Below are 15,356 nucleotides of genomic sequence, written 5' to 3' on the forward strand. Positions count from 1 at the left end.
GTGATCCTCCCGTGGCTGTCCCAGCACTGGCGTTATAGGCACATATGGTCATGCCTAGCTTTTGCTGTGGGTGTGGAGAACTAACCTGAGGATTAGAACTCCCGCAGTGAATACTCTTACTAAGTCATCTCCCAAAGTGCTAAGGAGTCTTTACAACTTTTTGTGAATCTAAACTTATGTGAAGCAGAAATTAAGGAAAGAGACAACCTAAAAGCTTTCCATATGCAAAGCCTGAAATAACATTCTTTACCAGGCCTAGGCGTAGAATAGAAGGTTCTAGATTCTCCTAGAAAGACCTCAGGGATCAAACTTGTATGAAATGGACCAGCTCTGAAAATCTCTGTAGCATATAATTACTCGTTAAGCAAACGAATGCTACACATTGCAGGACCTGCAGCCTGGAGAGCAATCAGGTGCATAGCTGGAAAAGCACAAAAGCCCGGTGCAGAGAAGTGGGTGTTCAGAGACAAAGGTCCCAGAGAAAACTGTTGTGGCTTGAATCTGAATGTCCCTGACAGGCTGGGGTGCTTCCCTAGAACTCCGGCTGGGGGCGCTGTTAGAGAAGGCTGTAGGAACCTCGGGAGGTGGAACCTTGCTAGAGGAAATAGGTCACTGTGGGTGGACTTTGGGGTTTTATATTCTGGCCCCACTTCCTGCCCACTCTCTGTTTCCTGATCTACGGAAATATGATGAAATAAAGGAGCCCTCGCTGCTTGCTCCTGCCACATGAGTTGCCTGCTGCTGTTCCTTCCCAAGGTGGATCGCATCCTCTTGAACTGTAGGCTGGAACAAGCCCCTCTTAAGTAGCCTCTTCTCAGAAATTTGATCATAGCAACAAGAAAAGTAACTAATACAGGAACCCAAAATAGGTGGAAAAGAGGAAGGGGTTAATAGATAGGAAAAATAGGAAACAAGACTATATAATTACATCTGACCACTTGAATAATTATATTAAATGCAGTAGCTTAGTTTAAACCACCCTGCTTCAGAGGCAGAAAAAAATGAAAGTAAATATACTTTCCTACCAACCTACATGCCTATAAACATATTTTACACGAGAAGATGTGAAAGGGTTAAAATTCAATCATTAATACATAAATCGTATACCATGTTACACTAATCAAAATTAACGAAACCACAGCAGGGCAATTACACAGCAGTGTTTCCAGGGACAGAGAGGGCAACACCACAAAAAACAAAGGAGTTCATTAAATTGGGGCTCATATCAATTCTAAATAACCTAAACAGCAAAATAACAGGGTTTCAAAATACACAAGTTCCAGGCAAAAAAAAAACAAACAAACCCGTATTATGAAGAAAAGCACCTCTTAACGAGAAGGTGCAATCTCAGCCAGGAGCCAGAACCCTCAGGCAGCATTATCAAGCAGCTTTACCTAACTGGATTTCTAGAATGTTCTGTCCGTTCAACTATACACATTTTATCTTACCAAGTGTTGAGACTCTTACAATGATAACCCATGTTCTGCACTATAGAATAAGGCTCAGTCAGTCTCAAAAGTAAAAATTGTACAAGCGATGTTGGGCAGTCTGGATAATGTCCACTTCCGGTGGATTCAAGAAGTCAAGGAGTGACTTTGAATGTCATGAACTGAAAGTATATTTAATAAGCAGTGGGGAAGGAAGGATTGAGGGAAAATCATATCACCATAAACCTACACTGGCAAAGGTCTCAGATCTGTGACCTCAGCTCCTATCTTTAGAAAGTACGTGTTACTTACTGTGATAAGATGCTGACCAGAAGCAGCTTAGGGGCAGAAGGGGTTTATTTCAGTGCTTGGGCTACAGTTCATCGTTGAAGGAAGTCAGGGCAGAAACTGTGGCAGATGCAGCTTCTTGGTTCCCTAGCAGACTCACAGCCCAGGACCACCGGTCCAGGTAATGGTGCTTTGCCCACAGTGGGCTGGTCCCTACATCAGTTAAAGTCAAGATAAACCCTTATGACATGCTGACAGGCCAATCTGACCTGGTAAGTCCCTCAGCTGAGACTGCCTTCTCAAATGACTCCAGGATGCGTTCAATGGACACTTAAAGTTATCCAGGACAGCGGGGGATGAAAACGAGGTAGGAAAGCGAGAGGATCAAAACCAGTGCTCATGAATGAAGTTGGAAGCGGCTTGGTAATGAGCTCAGTGTTTCACAGCCTGGTGAGGGAGTGCGGAGCCAGAACCAGCGCTGCCAAGAAATAAAGAGTGGAGACAGATTTAACTACCAGCAGCAGGTAACGAGAGTACAGGACCTACTTCCAAAGCTATGCCCTCCTTGAACAAAGGAAGCCTTGGGGTTTGATTTGAGGTGTCTATACATGTTCACGTGGGAGAGCTGCACCTTTGGTGTAAGGCACAGCTCGAGACGAAGGATGGTGGGTGGAAATCCTTGGGAGCATGCTAAGCTTCTTCCCCCAAAGGACACTCTGAAGATGCACTAATGCACGAATTTGGCCCTACGAGCATTGCCTCAGCTGCGAACAGCCCCTTTAGAAATATTCACAAAAGTGAACCTGGAGCCAGATTGGTTGGGGAGGATACAAATGGCCAAGGTCACTGGTGAAAGAGGTGTCGCAGCTGTAGGTAATCTTTGGGCACTTCATGCCAATAGTCTGTAATTTAGATGACACGGACAGCTGTCCAAAAACTCAGAAACTGTCAGCAGTAAAAACTTCCCCAAACTCAGGGCTAGGGAGATATCGCACTGATTCAAAGTGCTTGCTAAACAAGCAGGAGAACCTGTATTCAACCCCCCAGAACCCATGTAAAAAGTCAGGTGCGCATAGGCATGCCTATAGCCCCAGTGCTGTGGGAGCAGAAGGAGAAGGGTGGCTGCTAGCGTTTCAGTTTCAATGAGAGAGCCTTTCTCGAATGAACAAGTGGAGAGAGATTGACTAGGACACCCAGCATCCCCCTCTGCACTGTTTGTGTGCATGCCTGTACATACCAGGCATATAATACACACACACACACACACACACACACACACACACACACACACACACCAAACAAATAAGAAACCTGTAAACAACCAAGTAACACTGTAACTATTAAGGTAATTGAATTTGTATTAGAAAAAAAAAAACTCCTGTAAAGAAAACAGCAGACCTGGATGGTTTTCTGAGGGATTACATCTAAGTTTCACATAAACTTCAGGGACTAAAGGTGTGTGTGTGTGTGTGTGTGTGTGTGTGTGTGTGTGTGTTCTTCCCATCCTAGTCTGAGGCTAGTTTCAGTATGATGCTACAATCAGACAAAGATATTAGAAGAAAAGCAAGTGGGGGCTGGAGAGATGGTTCAGCGGTTAAGAGCACTGGCTGTTATTCCAGAGGACCCAGGTTCCATTCCCAGCACCCACATGACAGCTAACAACTGTCTGTAACTCCAGTTTCTGTGGATCTGATACCTTAGCACCAATCCACATAAAATAAAGTTAAATAAATTATTGTTTTAAAAAGAGGAGAAGCAAGTGTCTGTGCTGGGCCATCATTCCTCATGTGTAGAGTGAAGCCATGCCAGGCTTGCATTGTGTCTGAAAAAGAACTGAGGTGGGTTCTAGGATTCCCCAGTCTCCTGGACCAAGTCTTTGCCTGGGGTGTTTCCCTGAATCCTTGCCGGTGTGGCTCTTAAAAGGAGAGGGGATTAGAGACCACGGGGAGTGGTGAGGAGGCTGTGAAGAAAGAAGGGTGTGAGAAGGTTCCAGCATGACTGGACGTGCAGAGACACTATAGGGTGCACAGGATCCCAGTAAAGACTGCCCCCCTTCTCAGGTGGAGTCCTGTCACAAAAGGCACCCCAGTAAAACCTTATATAAAGGGAGACTACAAACAGCAATGTCCCATCGAGATGGAGTATTTTAGTTGAACTTTCTTTCGATTTGGCATTAAAAGCAAACATACAAGTCATTGCTTGTTGAAATATAAAACTTGTTGAGTGCATGGGAGGACCGGGCAGTAGGCTGCGTAGAGGCTGTGCTTCAGAGACTTGGTGATGCAGGCTTGAAGTGGTTGTGACTCTCTGTGCCGTTAGTAGACTTGTGGGTGCCAAACCCTTGGGAGAACACAGTGTTGGGACCTGCACACACCACACTGGATATGCTTCCTCTGTTGCTGGATATCAACCTAAATGGCCTGGAACTTGCTCAAGGTTCTCGAGTGTTTTCTTTATCACTTGAAAAAAAAATCACAAATTCCATAGATGGCAAAGGAATTCTTTTTGCAAGGGGTTTGCAAGGGGATTCTGTCCATCCTCTATAGGCAGGGACACTAATGTCTTTTTGGGAAGCCTTGGGAGTAAAAGGGAAGTGGAGATAGTCACTTGGAGAGTCACTCAGGGCATGTGAGGTGAGTACCAGAAACAAGAAGGCCACGAGAGATTTCAGGCCAGTGATTTCCTTAGCTGGGACTGGGAACAAAAGAACAAGGCTCACGTGGGGGTGAGTACTGGTGGCCCTAGACGGCCCTCAGCAGCTCCTTAGAGGGCAGCCATGGTCACATTAGGTCCTGGAGCAGACAGTCACATCTTTCCTGCACAGAGGATGGCTGTACAGAGATATGAACACTACTGGCTGGTCCAGGATGTGCCTTGGGCCAGTGCCATGTTGGGATTGTGGTATGCTACATTCCACTCTCTCCATGGTGGCTGTGCTGGTGACCCTTGCTCAAGACACATCCTGGATCGCTAAGTTTATTGACATGTTTGTGTGATTATGGCTCTTCCTTCATCATGATTTCTCTGGTGATTGATCAGCTTCTGATCACGTTTCTCTCCTCCTTTACAACCTGTTCTCAGAAGCCTATCTGGCAAACAGCCTTGCGGCTCTGCTGCAGCCCCCTTGTCCCAGAGGACGAGGTCTACTCCTTGTCGTAGCAAACAAAACCCCTGCACATCCCCAGACCCTTGCCTCTGCCTACATGCAACACAGACCTCTGAAGTTAATGATGTCTGTATAGGGTGGAGCTCGTCAGGCACAGCTGGGCCCTGTGGTCCTGTGTCCACCCGGGAGACCCAAGTCTGGGCAGGAAAACTCACCCTTGCTCAACAGCCCATACTTTATCTCCTTTCTTTTACTCATTTGGGAGGCGTTAGCAGGCTCCAGCAGTGCTCACCTTCATATGGCCTTCTTTGTGGCCAGATTTGTCCACAGCATAAAGGCTGGTTCCCATGGGGGAGCAGCCTCCGTGACCATGGGAGGAAGCTGTCCTGCCCTCCCTGAGTCTGGTACCTCTGGGAGTCTTGAGCACTTCTTCAGCAGGTGGCACCAAGTCGTCCCATGTCCAGAGAGGGGTAAAAGATTTCAGGAGCCAAGATCTGCCAGTGTGGGGCTTCTTTCAGCTTCTCCCTCCCCACTAAGCCCTCTGCCCCGTGGGTGTTTGTGCAGCCTCCTGATTCACCACTGAGCAACTTCTCTGTATGAGGAAACTGGGGTTTGGAACAATTCCCTTAAACAATGGGCCAAAGGAAGCCAGACCCCAGAATTCACAGAGGGGCTGTGCATAGTGCTGTCTATGCCCAGATTTCAGGGTCTGTAGAGAGGTTGTGGGTGCAGACATCCACATTAAGGCTCCAGTGTCCATAGCGGGTTTCAACTATCCACACCTTAGTCCCAATGTCCAAGCAGGATTGTGAATACAGCTGTCCACATCCAAACCCCATTGTTTACATAGGGATGCAATTTATGTTTTATACTTGGACCAGAAGCAACACTGGATTCTATAGCCATTGCCAGCCTTGGTCCCTGGAAGTTCAGGGCTTCACTGTTGCCACTGAAGGCAAATGTCTAGGTAGGGAGATTAGCCAGTGATGACGAAGCCCCCCCACCCCAAAGTCGGAACAGGTCTCTTTAAGCAGAGAGGGGTGGCCTCTATTGTGATGGACAAGGTAAGGTAGGGCATTTCTGAGAATTTGTGGTGCACAGAGAACCGAGACACTTTGCAAACTGACTTCCAGGTCTTACGGGTTAAAGCTAAGCGATACATGGTATGGGTAATACCCTTGTCCTGAAGAAGTCTGTGCCAGTGGCAGACTCGTGGCTGAGAAAGGAAGGTGGTGGGAGTAAGCAGGCTCAGCTTCTCATCAGACCAAGCCAGACCAGGTGACAGCATGGGGGACAAGCTGGCAGTGAACCTGACAACCAGGGTGCTTTCCACAGACTCCGGGTCAGCCTCAGGTAAGAGTTCCATTTTGCTTCCCTTTTCTGTGGAGAACAGGATGGCTAAGGGTGATGTCAGTGCTGGAATAGAGGCCTCTCCGCAGCGGCACGGCTTACCTCTCTGTCCTATGCCCTGTGAGCAAGAACCCCTGTGTGCTGTCAAATGGAGGGTACAGGTGCCAAGCCTGGAATCCCATTGGTTACAGGGCTGAGAGACAGCGAGACTGCTTTTTGACAAAGCCACCTAGAAACAGAGACACTGAGCCTTGCTTGCAGAATGTAAGGATTGGGTTTGTTCCTTTGCCCATATCCACAGTTACTCTGTCATTTGAGGACATTTTCACTCCAGGCTTGGCCCTTCCCAGATCTGGAAGTCTTTGCCATGCATGGCTCTTTCCTTCACTGGGTTAGTTTGTGCATGCAGTAAAAGAAGTGTCACCAGGGGCTCAGCTGGCACCATAGGAATGACTCACATAGCTTGTGGTCCCAGCTTCCCGGCAGAAACCCTAGGCGGTCCAGCTCTGCCGAGAGTTGTCCCAGGCGGGCTAAGGGTCTGCTTTCGGCTTCTGTCTAAGCACACGTTCAGTCATCTTTGACCTAACTTAATTTTTTTTGGCATAAAGAATTATAAATGTGACGTGCTTCACATGTGTAATTCCAAATTAGGTTAGTGAGCCGGGTCTGTCTCGGGGATGGATAATTTAAACAGTCCTGTAAACTTACACTCAGTTGCCATATGACCAGGGGCCCCGCTCTTCAGCGTCGGCTGCAGAGCTGAGAATAAATGCATGTGAGCGTTTACAAGAGCTGCGCTCGCAGAAGCGAAGAGGAGTCAGCATCTGCCTGTGGTGAACGAGTGTGTGCCAACGGGGGCTGCACGATGCAGCCATGTGCGAATCCACGGGGTTATGACAGGCACTGCCTTGCAGATGTATGTAGGTCAGAGACGGGCAGGAGTCAGAAGCCAGGTTCACAGGGCACTGGGATGTAAGCCCATCTGTGCCAACTGTCCCAAGCCAGAAAACTACTGAGGGCAGAGTTAAGTGTCTGTATCTTGGGGCCCAGGAACAAGCATGGTTTTGCTTTGGGGGTAATGAAGACATTTTGAAACTGGACACGGGCCACACATCGCGTGAACACACACTCATACAAGGTCACAGTGATTCACACTAAAAAATGGTTATCCTCATCTGTGAATCCCAAAACCAAGGTTCAGACAGCATGGGAATCTGAATTTGATCCCCAGAACTCATATTTAAACTAAACAAAACAGGTACATCAGTACATAGCTGAAATCCAAAGATATCTTCTTTACACACACACACACACACACACACACACACACACACACGCATGCATGCACGCACACACACACACACACACAGAGACACAGAGACACTTCTGTAAGAGTTCTTTACCTCTTCTATGGGGAACAAATTTTGCACACACTTTACTGGCACTGGCAAGAGACCGGCTCATCCACATCTGCCTGCCCACAGTCTAATCATGGAAGTAAGCAGGAGGTTTGCGGTGGTGCTCACGGGTGAGGTCACAGACCCCAGGATGGCCTCCATCAACAGGGACCGATTAACTGTACTCTCAGTCAAACATTGTTACCCAGCTTGGGAGACCCCAGGGTAGGCAGCTGGACCCCAGCACATCTGCATTGGATCATGAGGACAAATTGTATACAAATCAGAGTCTTCACCTGAAGTCCTAGTTCAGAAATGAAGCAGATGTGGGGTTGCTCTGTGCTGCTGTTTCTCTCTCACATTCAACGAGTCTAAGGAAATCCACCTGTCCTTAAGGCCCCTGAGTAGTTTTGGTCACTGAGGACAGACACTATGGGAAGCCAGTATCCAGCAGAGCATGGAAGTACTCCAGAGGACCCAACCATCCCAGTTAAGCTGCGGCCTCTCCTACCCACCTCCACTTCCCGAGAGCTGTAGCCTTGTTCAGGGAGACATGAGGGCCACACACAACCGCTCCGATTGCTTCCTGCGAACCCGCACAACTTCCCTGCTACAAGTGAGCCCAGGGACACTTCAGCATTTCCTCACTGATCAAAATCAACCCAGGTTAAAAAAAACTAACAGTGCTATTTCCAGAAGCCCATCTCCCTGGGCGGAATCCATCCATAATTTTGTAAATTTGTCTGTACTAGGGGAGCTAGAAGATTCTACTGTTGGGATGGGGGGGTGGGACTTTACAAAGCACATGCTGATAAGGACAACTCCCAGCATCCTAGGTTGCACAAAGCCACCACGCTCAAAGCCCAGCCATCCCAGTTCCCAGTGCAGTGAGGGAGCAGTAGCTTCAGAGTTGTTCAGCAGACACACGAGTCTGCTGCCTCCCTTAGAGCCAGCATCCTGGATCTGAGACTCAACATTCAGCCACAGGGCAAGGATTCTGAATACAATAAACTGCCATCTTCTCCCACATCATCCTCTATTCCTTTCTTGTTATCCTCCATGGGCAGGTCCCATGAGCTTGGGGCAGCACCCTGACGGGGTGGACACATGCACATCACATTAGGGTAGCTTCTCTCGTGCTGTAAGTGGATCTGTAAACTCTCAGCAAAGGACCAAGAACCTTGGCATTCAAGTCCTGGGCACAGAATATTGCTTCAGAGATACTTAAGGTCAGTTATACTATAGCTGTCCCGTGTCTCCTTGGTCTGTGAGTATCTCAATATGGTTTCTCACCAGAGCTTAAAGGGAAGTCTGTGTGGGGGAGGAGAGCAGGGTAGAACGAGAGGAGAGAGAAGGCACTGGCCATGTCAACTAAAGCACAAGCCCTCTCTTGATTAAGCAACTTGCCCAATCACCAGTGAGCATGTGGGTGGCCAGAGCCTCACCCAGAGTCTCTCTAAGTGAAAGTATTTGGCATAAGCAGAAGTTCCTTCCCCACCTAGCCTGGATGAGCATTTTTGAAGTGCTTTGTTTACAGTGCCTAAGAACACCACCACATATCCACTCGTTCCTTTCCGGAAGGGGAGACACGCTTTTTCCTGTGCTCAGACGACACAGGAACAGCCAGCTCCACTTCATAAAGCACTTGTCACAGGTCCTCATGTTCACGTGCAATACAGAAGAAAGCGTGGCGACCCATACTCACTCCCGCACAGACTGTCCAGCCACGAAGGAGAAAAAGAAAAAAAATACTGCTTTATTGGAGATCCATTTTCTAACTACAAAGATAGCTGACACAAATATCCAACGCTTGCTTTCATACGACAGTCTACTAAGAATGGGTCATGCAACTCCATGATGCTAACAAACACAGATACATACTAGATGCAGGCAGGAGGCAGCCTGCAGGCGACCAGGAGCTGTGTGTGTACAAGGTGGCGCACGTCAGCTCTTCACAGTCGTGTAAAAACGTTCGATATGGCTTTCAGACATTTGTTTCTTTCTGAGAGTTGGGGAAAGGTAAGACACCATCTACAGACGAACATTCTAAAGATGCATCTTCCTTCCTATGAGAGAGCTTTTCCTGTCATGACTTCGTCTGTGACTAACTTACAACGTCCACCCACAGGTGCAATTCAGGCATGTTCCAGAAGGGGGCATTAACTCCTAAGGCACAATCATTAAACATGTTTTAATTAAACCATGCTTTTTGGTTATAAGAAATAATAGGTCACTGCTAGTAACTGTAATAAGCAGCTAATTACACACAGCCGACACCAGCCTATCTGTTACCAGAAACTAACCTGAAAACACACTATCCACAGACTGCATACAGAAACATCGTTTTTGGTAATTGTATTCTTAGATGAAGCAGAGAGCTATAAGGCTTCTGTGAAATAATAATCTTATAATTGAACAAATATATTACACTCCTTCTGTAACGGTTATTTACAACCAACCACCTTCAGACTTGGCCGTTCAGTAGCCATGGGCATCTCATCTGAGCACAGCTCTCCTACGTCTAGAGCGCTCGGTAACTACTTGAGATAGGAAAATGCCACCTGCCTGTGCAGGGGCGACGGACATTGATGCAAGGTGCTGGAAAATCGGGTCTGGACTCTGAGGTGCATCTCAAGGTGGACACTCATTATTGCTAACACGGGAGCCCCCGCCGGGCTTGGACTGGTCATCACCATCTCCGTTCTTGAATATCTATACATAAATATACGCCTCTATGTACATGCATGCAAACACAAGGTTCTGTCCTGTAGCCGGTAGGTTTTGTTCTGTCCAGGACCCCTGTCTTGTGCCGTTCAACTTCCTTGTGCTGTGTTGGAAGCCAGATTAAGAACAAAAAGCTCAGCATGCTATTATTAACAAAGCTGTGGTTTTAGTCACACGGACGGAGCTGACTAGGAAAGAGCCGAGATGACCATTGGAAGACCTCTGGAACGCACTGGATACGGCAGGCAAACTTCGCAGGACAGCCAGCAAAGTCAGAAATAAATAGGAAGCCATGGCTCACCAGAAACCTATCAGTTAATACAAAGGATAAAGGCTCCTAACAAAGTGTTGTTTGTTTGTTTGTTTGTTTTTAAAATAGCTTTGGCTCCTACAAATTCTCTCACGGTAGAAAACTCAACGCTTGCTTTCACAATGCCCTGGTGTGGTGGTTGGATGAAATAAGGCACTTCCAGTGTTTTACTCCGGTAGGCAGGAGGGTCAGACTTGGGGTCAGTCTGCCATACAGGCCCTTCTTTCGTGGGCCAGCATCTGCTCCTGGCCCCAGAGGCCAGCTCTTCTCTTCCGTTGAGATGACTTTTCTCTCAGGAGTTGCAGTGGCCTCCTCTTCTGCTCCATCCTTGTTAGAGAGTTACTTCTTCAGACATAAGCTCCTAGAATCGGTAAGTTGGGATTTCTGAGTGGTACCAGATGTGGGTTCAGTTTATTTCAGCAAAGTCTCGCTCGCTGAAGCCCAGTTGTCTGCACCGAGCCAGCTCCACACAGCTTCTGCCAGCTCTGAGGCGCTGAATTAGGAGTGGGGGTTCGTGCTGGAGAGGTCGTTGCGTATGATTTCATTTACTGCAAGAAAACGAGAGGAGAGAGTATTAGGGAAACGGTCCCTTATTGCCAACCTCCAAGTTAAGAGCAGGGAATGCCAACAACACATTTCTAACTGGTCATATTCAGTCTGTGACGCTGAGATGGCCCAGAACACCTTCTCCAGGGCAGGAGTCAACTCCAGGACGTCCCTAAGTTTGAACGACAAGATGTTGACACACTACAACATCCCGTGGAGTGTACTCAGAGGCTGGGAGAGAAGGTTGGGGGGACCTCCCTTTGTTTGGGATGCTTCATTTGTTTTTCTGAAGAGGGTCAAGTCACAGCGGCCCCCACAAGCCAGTGATGGCCACTATCAGCGTGTGGTTTTTGGCAGATGGGCAGGAAATGAGAGAACCTCGGAAAGGCTGTGGCCAGCAAACAGCACAACATTCTCTCCCTCTCCGCCCTGCCTCTCAGCCCAGCCACCTGATCCACACTGAGATAGGAAATGTCACTGGGCGGCTGTCACCACGTCCCATTTTCTAACAGAGTTTGAAGGCAGGGCACCCGCGCTGACGTCAGGGAACCACCCGGGCTTCCCTTCCCCATGGGCTGGAGCGCCCGCCCCACACCTAGATAAGCCCCTGGAGCTCAGGGATGGAGGCCCCAGCCTGTCTGAGGACGCTTCCTGGAGCCATCAGGGGGCGTGTGCTTCATCACCACTCCCTTCCCTAAACTGCCTTTCAACACCCCTTCCCCAGCAATAGTTTTAAGAATAACAATAATAAAACGCAACTGGCGGAACCAGGAACTGTGTCATGGGAACTGATAGCAGAAGGAAGCCTGGTGGCAAACAGTTCAGGCTCGCCCTAAAGGGGCTGCCTTGGCAAGAACTTTACAAGAGCAAGGCTCCCTAGACCAGGGCTGCTGCCACTCCCGGACTCCCCTGCCGTTCCTCAGGCTGTTCCCTCCAGAGTCACACTCGCAAAGATGAACCACGGCTGCTTCCTGGCCAGCTTCATGGGGCAGTGCAGATCCAGGATCGATGCTTGACCACAGGGCCCAGCACATTGTGGAGAGGGCTCAGTCTTTAGTGTGGAAAATACCAGAAGGCAGGCAGGCTCCCTCTGGCCCTGTGACTTCACAGCCACTAATGAGGAATAACAAGGCCCAGGTGCTCGCAGGCTGGTCTGGGACCAGCAATCAGGATTCAACTTGTCCCTGGAGTGCGCACTGGTAGCTACCAACATTTTCCATGATACTGGGGTGTGGGTGCGGGGCCACTGCACGGCCCTGAGAAGCAGCCGGGCAGCAGGGTCCCCTGGGGGGGACCAAGGGCCGTCTGCTCTGTTCAGTGGAAGCCACTGTCACATGTCCTTCCTGAATCCCTTCTTAGTCTCACGGCTTTTCTCAGGGCTCTCTCGACAACCTCCTTAGGCTGAGCTTTCCTGTTCGGCTCCGCGGCAGGGACACCTCAGGACAAGAGGCTTGAATTCTTCTTTCCCTTTCCCTGTGTAGCCCTCATGTTGGAGCCGCACCATCTGCTCTAACACCACAAATTTCATTCTCTCTCTCTCTCTCTCTCTCTCTCTCTCTCTCTCTCTCTCTCTCTCTCTCTCTCTCTCGGTGGAAAAAGGCTTGCCTGACATTAGGATTTCTTGGGAGGGGGGGTCAAGTCAGAAGGGCTTAGACCCTTGCTGAAGCTCAGAGCTCTGTGCAGAGGTGGAGACAAGCCACAGGCCCCTCCACTGTGCCACACCCATCTTTGTTCCGGTGACAGACAGCTGTGCCTGACTGCCAGGGTGTCCCATCTGTATTACACTGTCCCCAAGTCTTATGTGCATTAGGGCTCTGGGTGCTCACTGCCCAGACTGGGTTCCCAGGTAAGGGCGGAGTCAAGACAAACACTCCACCTGGGGTTCTGGATGGGTGACCATCTCTGAGTGGCAGATGGGCACGTGGGGCTGGGAGAGATGTCTGTGGGGTACGAAATGCCAAGACTGGGAGATAGGGCAGAAGCAATTCCAGGGGTTCCAAATACGTTTTAGACAGGCTCCATACAAGAAGCGAGGCACCATTCAGACATACTACATTAAGGGAACCAGCGTTTTACTGCTCATTCAAATTGTAGGACAGATTGAACAACAGACTGACCGTTCCACCGGCAAGGCTTCATGGTGAAAAGGAGCTTGAAGCACAGTAACAGACGAGAAAGGGAGGAGTAAAGGATAATGCTGAGGAGAACGGGAAACCAAGGAACAGAAGGAGATCTAAGGAACACTAAGGATGGGGAGAGCAAGGAAGGGTTGGGGAGTAATAATGAAGGATGGGAGGTGCTGGGGACAAGGTGAGTAGGAGCATTTAGTGTCCAAGGGTCAGGGCCTGAGTGCAAATCCCCAGCAATAATGGTAAAAAGCCAGGTGTGGCTACTACACACCTGTAATCCCGGCACTGTGGGCTACAGAGGCAGGAGGATCCCTGGGGCTTGCTGGCTGCTGGTCTAGCTCCTAGTTCAATTCCAGGGAATGGTATGGAGACCGACAGAACAGGATATCCAAATCCTCCTCTAGCCTCCCTGTGTGCCACAGGCATGTACTCACACATGTGTGTGTACATACAGTGCGCGTGCGCGCGCACACACACACACACATACACACACACACACACACACACACACACACACACACGGAAAGAGAATGGAGGAGTAAGGCTGACGTTGAGAGAAAGAAGGTTCAAGAAATACTAAGATATAAAAGATATAAAGGAGCTCTGAGGGGTAAAGATGATTTAAGAGAGAAGCCTGAGGGACCCTAACAATGGGAGGGGGATGTTGGAGGAATAACTACGTGGCCTCAGGCAGAGTGATGACGGACCACAAGAGAGATCTGAGGAGTAATAAAAACGGGACAGAAAGATCGGAAAAGCAATTGTGAGCATGGGAGTTCCAAGGGTTAAGGATGATGACCTGTGTCGGAGACATTAAAAAGCAGCTGAGAATCTTCTAGTTACTCATGGGCCTGGCAAGACCACAAAAAAAAAAAAATGCTTTAAAGGTAAAAGAGGAAGAAACATGAGATGTGGGCTTCCCCCTGCAGCCCACTGGGGCACCTGAGTCTCAAAGGGAGAGCCCTCAGGAGGGAGGGGAAATTACTCAGTGGTCTTCAGCCGCAGGGGTCTCCCACTGGAGGCAGCAGTCGGCTTTGCTTTCTCAGTCTTGTTTGGGGCTTCCACCGAGATCTCTGGAGAGCTCAAGGCCTGTCCCTGTGGGCGCCTGTTGTTGTACGCCTTCAGGGTCTGACCAGCTTCCCTGCCCTAACGCTGTGGGCTGGAGGTGTGTCCCAGCATTTGACAGGCTCGCAATGTCCAGTTAGTTCCACAAGCACAAACACCCTCCCATATAAAGAGCTTTTCCAAAGCTGCCCATGGAGCTGAGCAGGTCAGGTGGCAACTGATGGACAGGCAAGATGGAGGGCTACTTTCTAGCCGCACTCCGGACAACTGTCCATACTGCTGGGACAGACAGTAGGTGACATGCCACTCTGCTATTAATATGACAGAAGGGTACATTTTTCTACAGACATGTCTGTGATACAGCCTGTGACGTCGTCCACACGTCCATTTTATAGGTGGGTAAAGGACACCTCTGAGCTGGTGGAGATGGCTGACCAACAACTCGATCCCCCCTGTTCTTTTCCTGCCACCACTTTCTCTTCCATGAGGTCACCGCTCTGGGTCCCCATCAGCCCACGTTTCCCTGGCTCTGCTGGTTCCTCCGGGGTGGCTTTCTCTCTGATACAGCTGTGGTGATGCCACCCACGAGTTCCCACCGAGTCTTCTCTCCACTGATAATTTCCATCTTCTTATTCAGCTTTTCCACTGACACGGAGGCTTCTCTTTATAGAGGTGTTTTGAACTGCAGGTGACATGTGACCCTCACGACTTGCCTGAAAGAGGAACCTCTGCTCACTCAGTCAGATGTCCCTCGACAGGATGTGGCAAACTGTTAGACCACAATTCAATTTAATAAGTAAGAAGGGTTTTTTCCCTTATATTTGATTTTTCTCTAAAATGCTCCTAAGGTGGAAACTATTGCTTTTCTCTCTCTCTCTCTCTCTCAAGCATGTGTGTGGCACTTTGAATTGCTACAGTAACCCGGGATGTGCCCACAGGCTGCGTGTGTCCCTGTGAATCTTATCTACACCCCACACTCACCCCACCCCCGAGTGCATGCCTGGAATTGAGCAA

At 49.1% G+C, this 15,356-nt stretch overlaps 1 protein-coding gene across 3 annotated transcripts in view; it reads right to left on the reverse strand.

Moving 5' to 3' along the window:
• Window positions 1-9,302: 9,302 nt before the first annotated feature.
• The window catches only part of Nfatc1 (nuclear factor of activated T cells 1), a 108,889-nt gene continuing 102,835 nt past the window's right edge, over window positions 9,303-15,356 (reverse strand). For all 3 annotated transcript variants that reach the window (XM_038330851.1, XM_038330849.1, XM_038330850.1), the window contains exon 10: window positions 9,303-11,150. In XM_038330851.1, coding sequence (XP_038186779.1) covers window positions 11,148-11,150 — 3 coding nt within the window. In that variant the 3' untranslated portion in view covers window positions 9,303-11,147. The remainder of the gene's footprint in view (window positions 11,151-15,356) is intronic.

This window comes from Arvicola amphibius, chromosome 5, assembly GCF_903992535.2.
Source record: "Arvicola amphibius chromosome 5, mArvAmp1.2, whole genome shotgun sequence".
In the NCBI taxonomy this organism is placed as follows: domain Eukaryota; kingdom Metazoa; phylum Chordata; class Mammalia; order Rodentia; family Cricetidae; genus Arvicola; species Arvicola amphibius.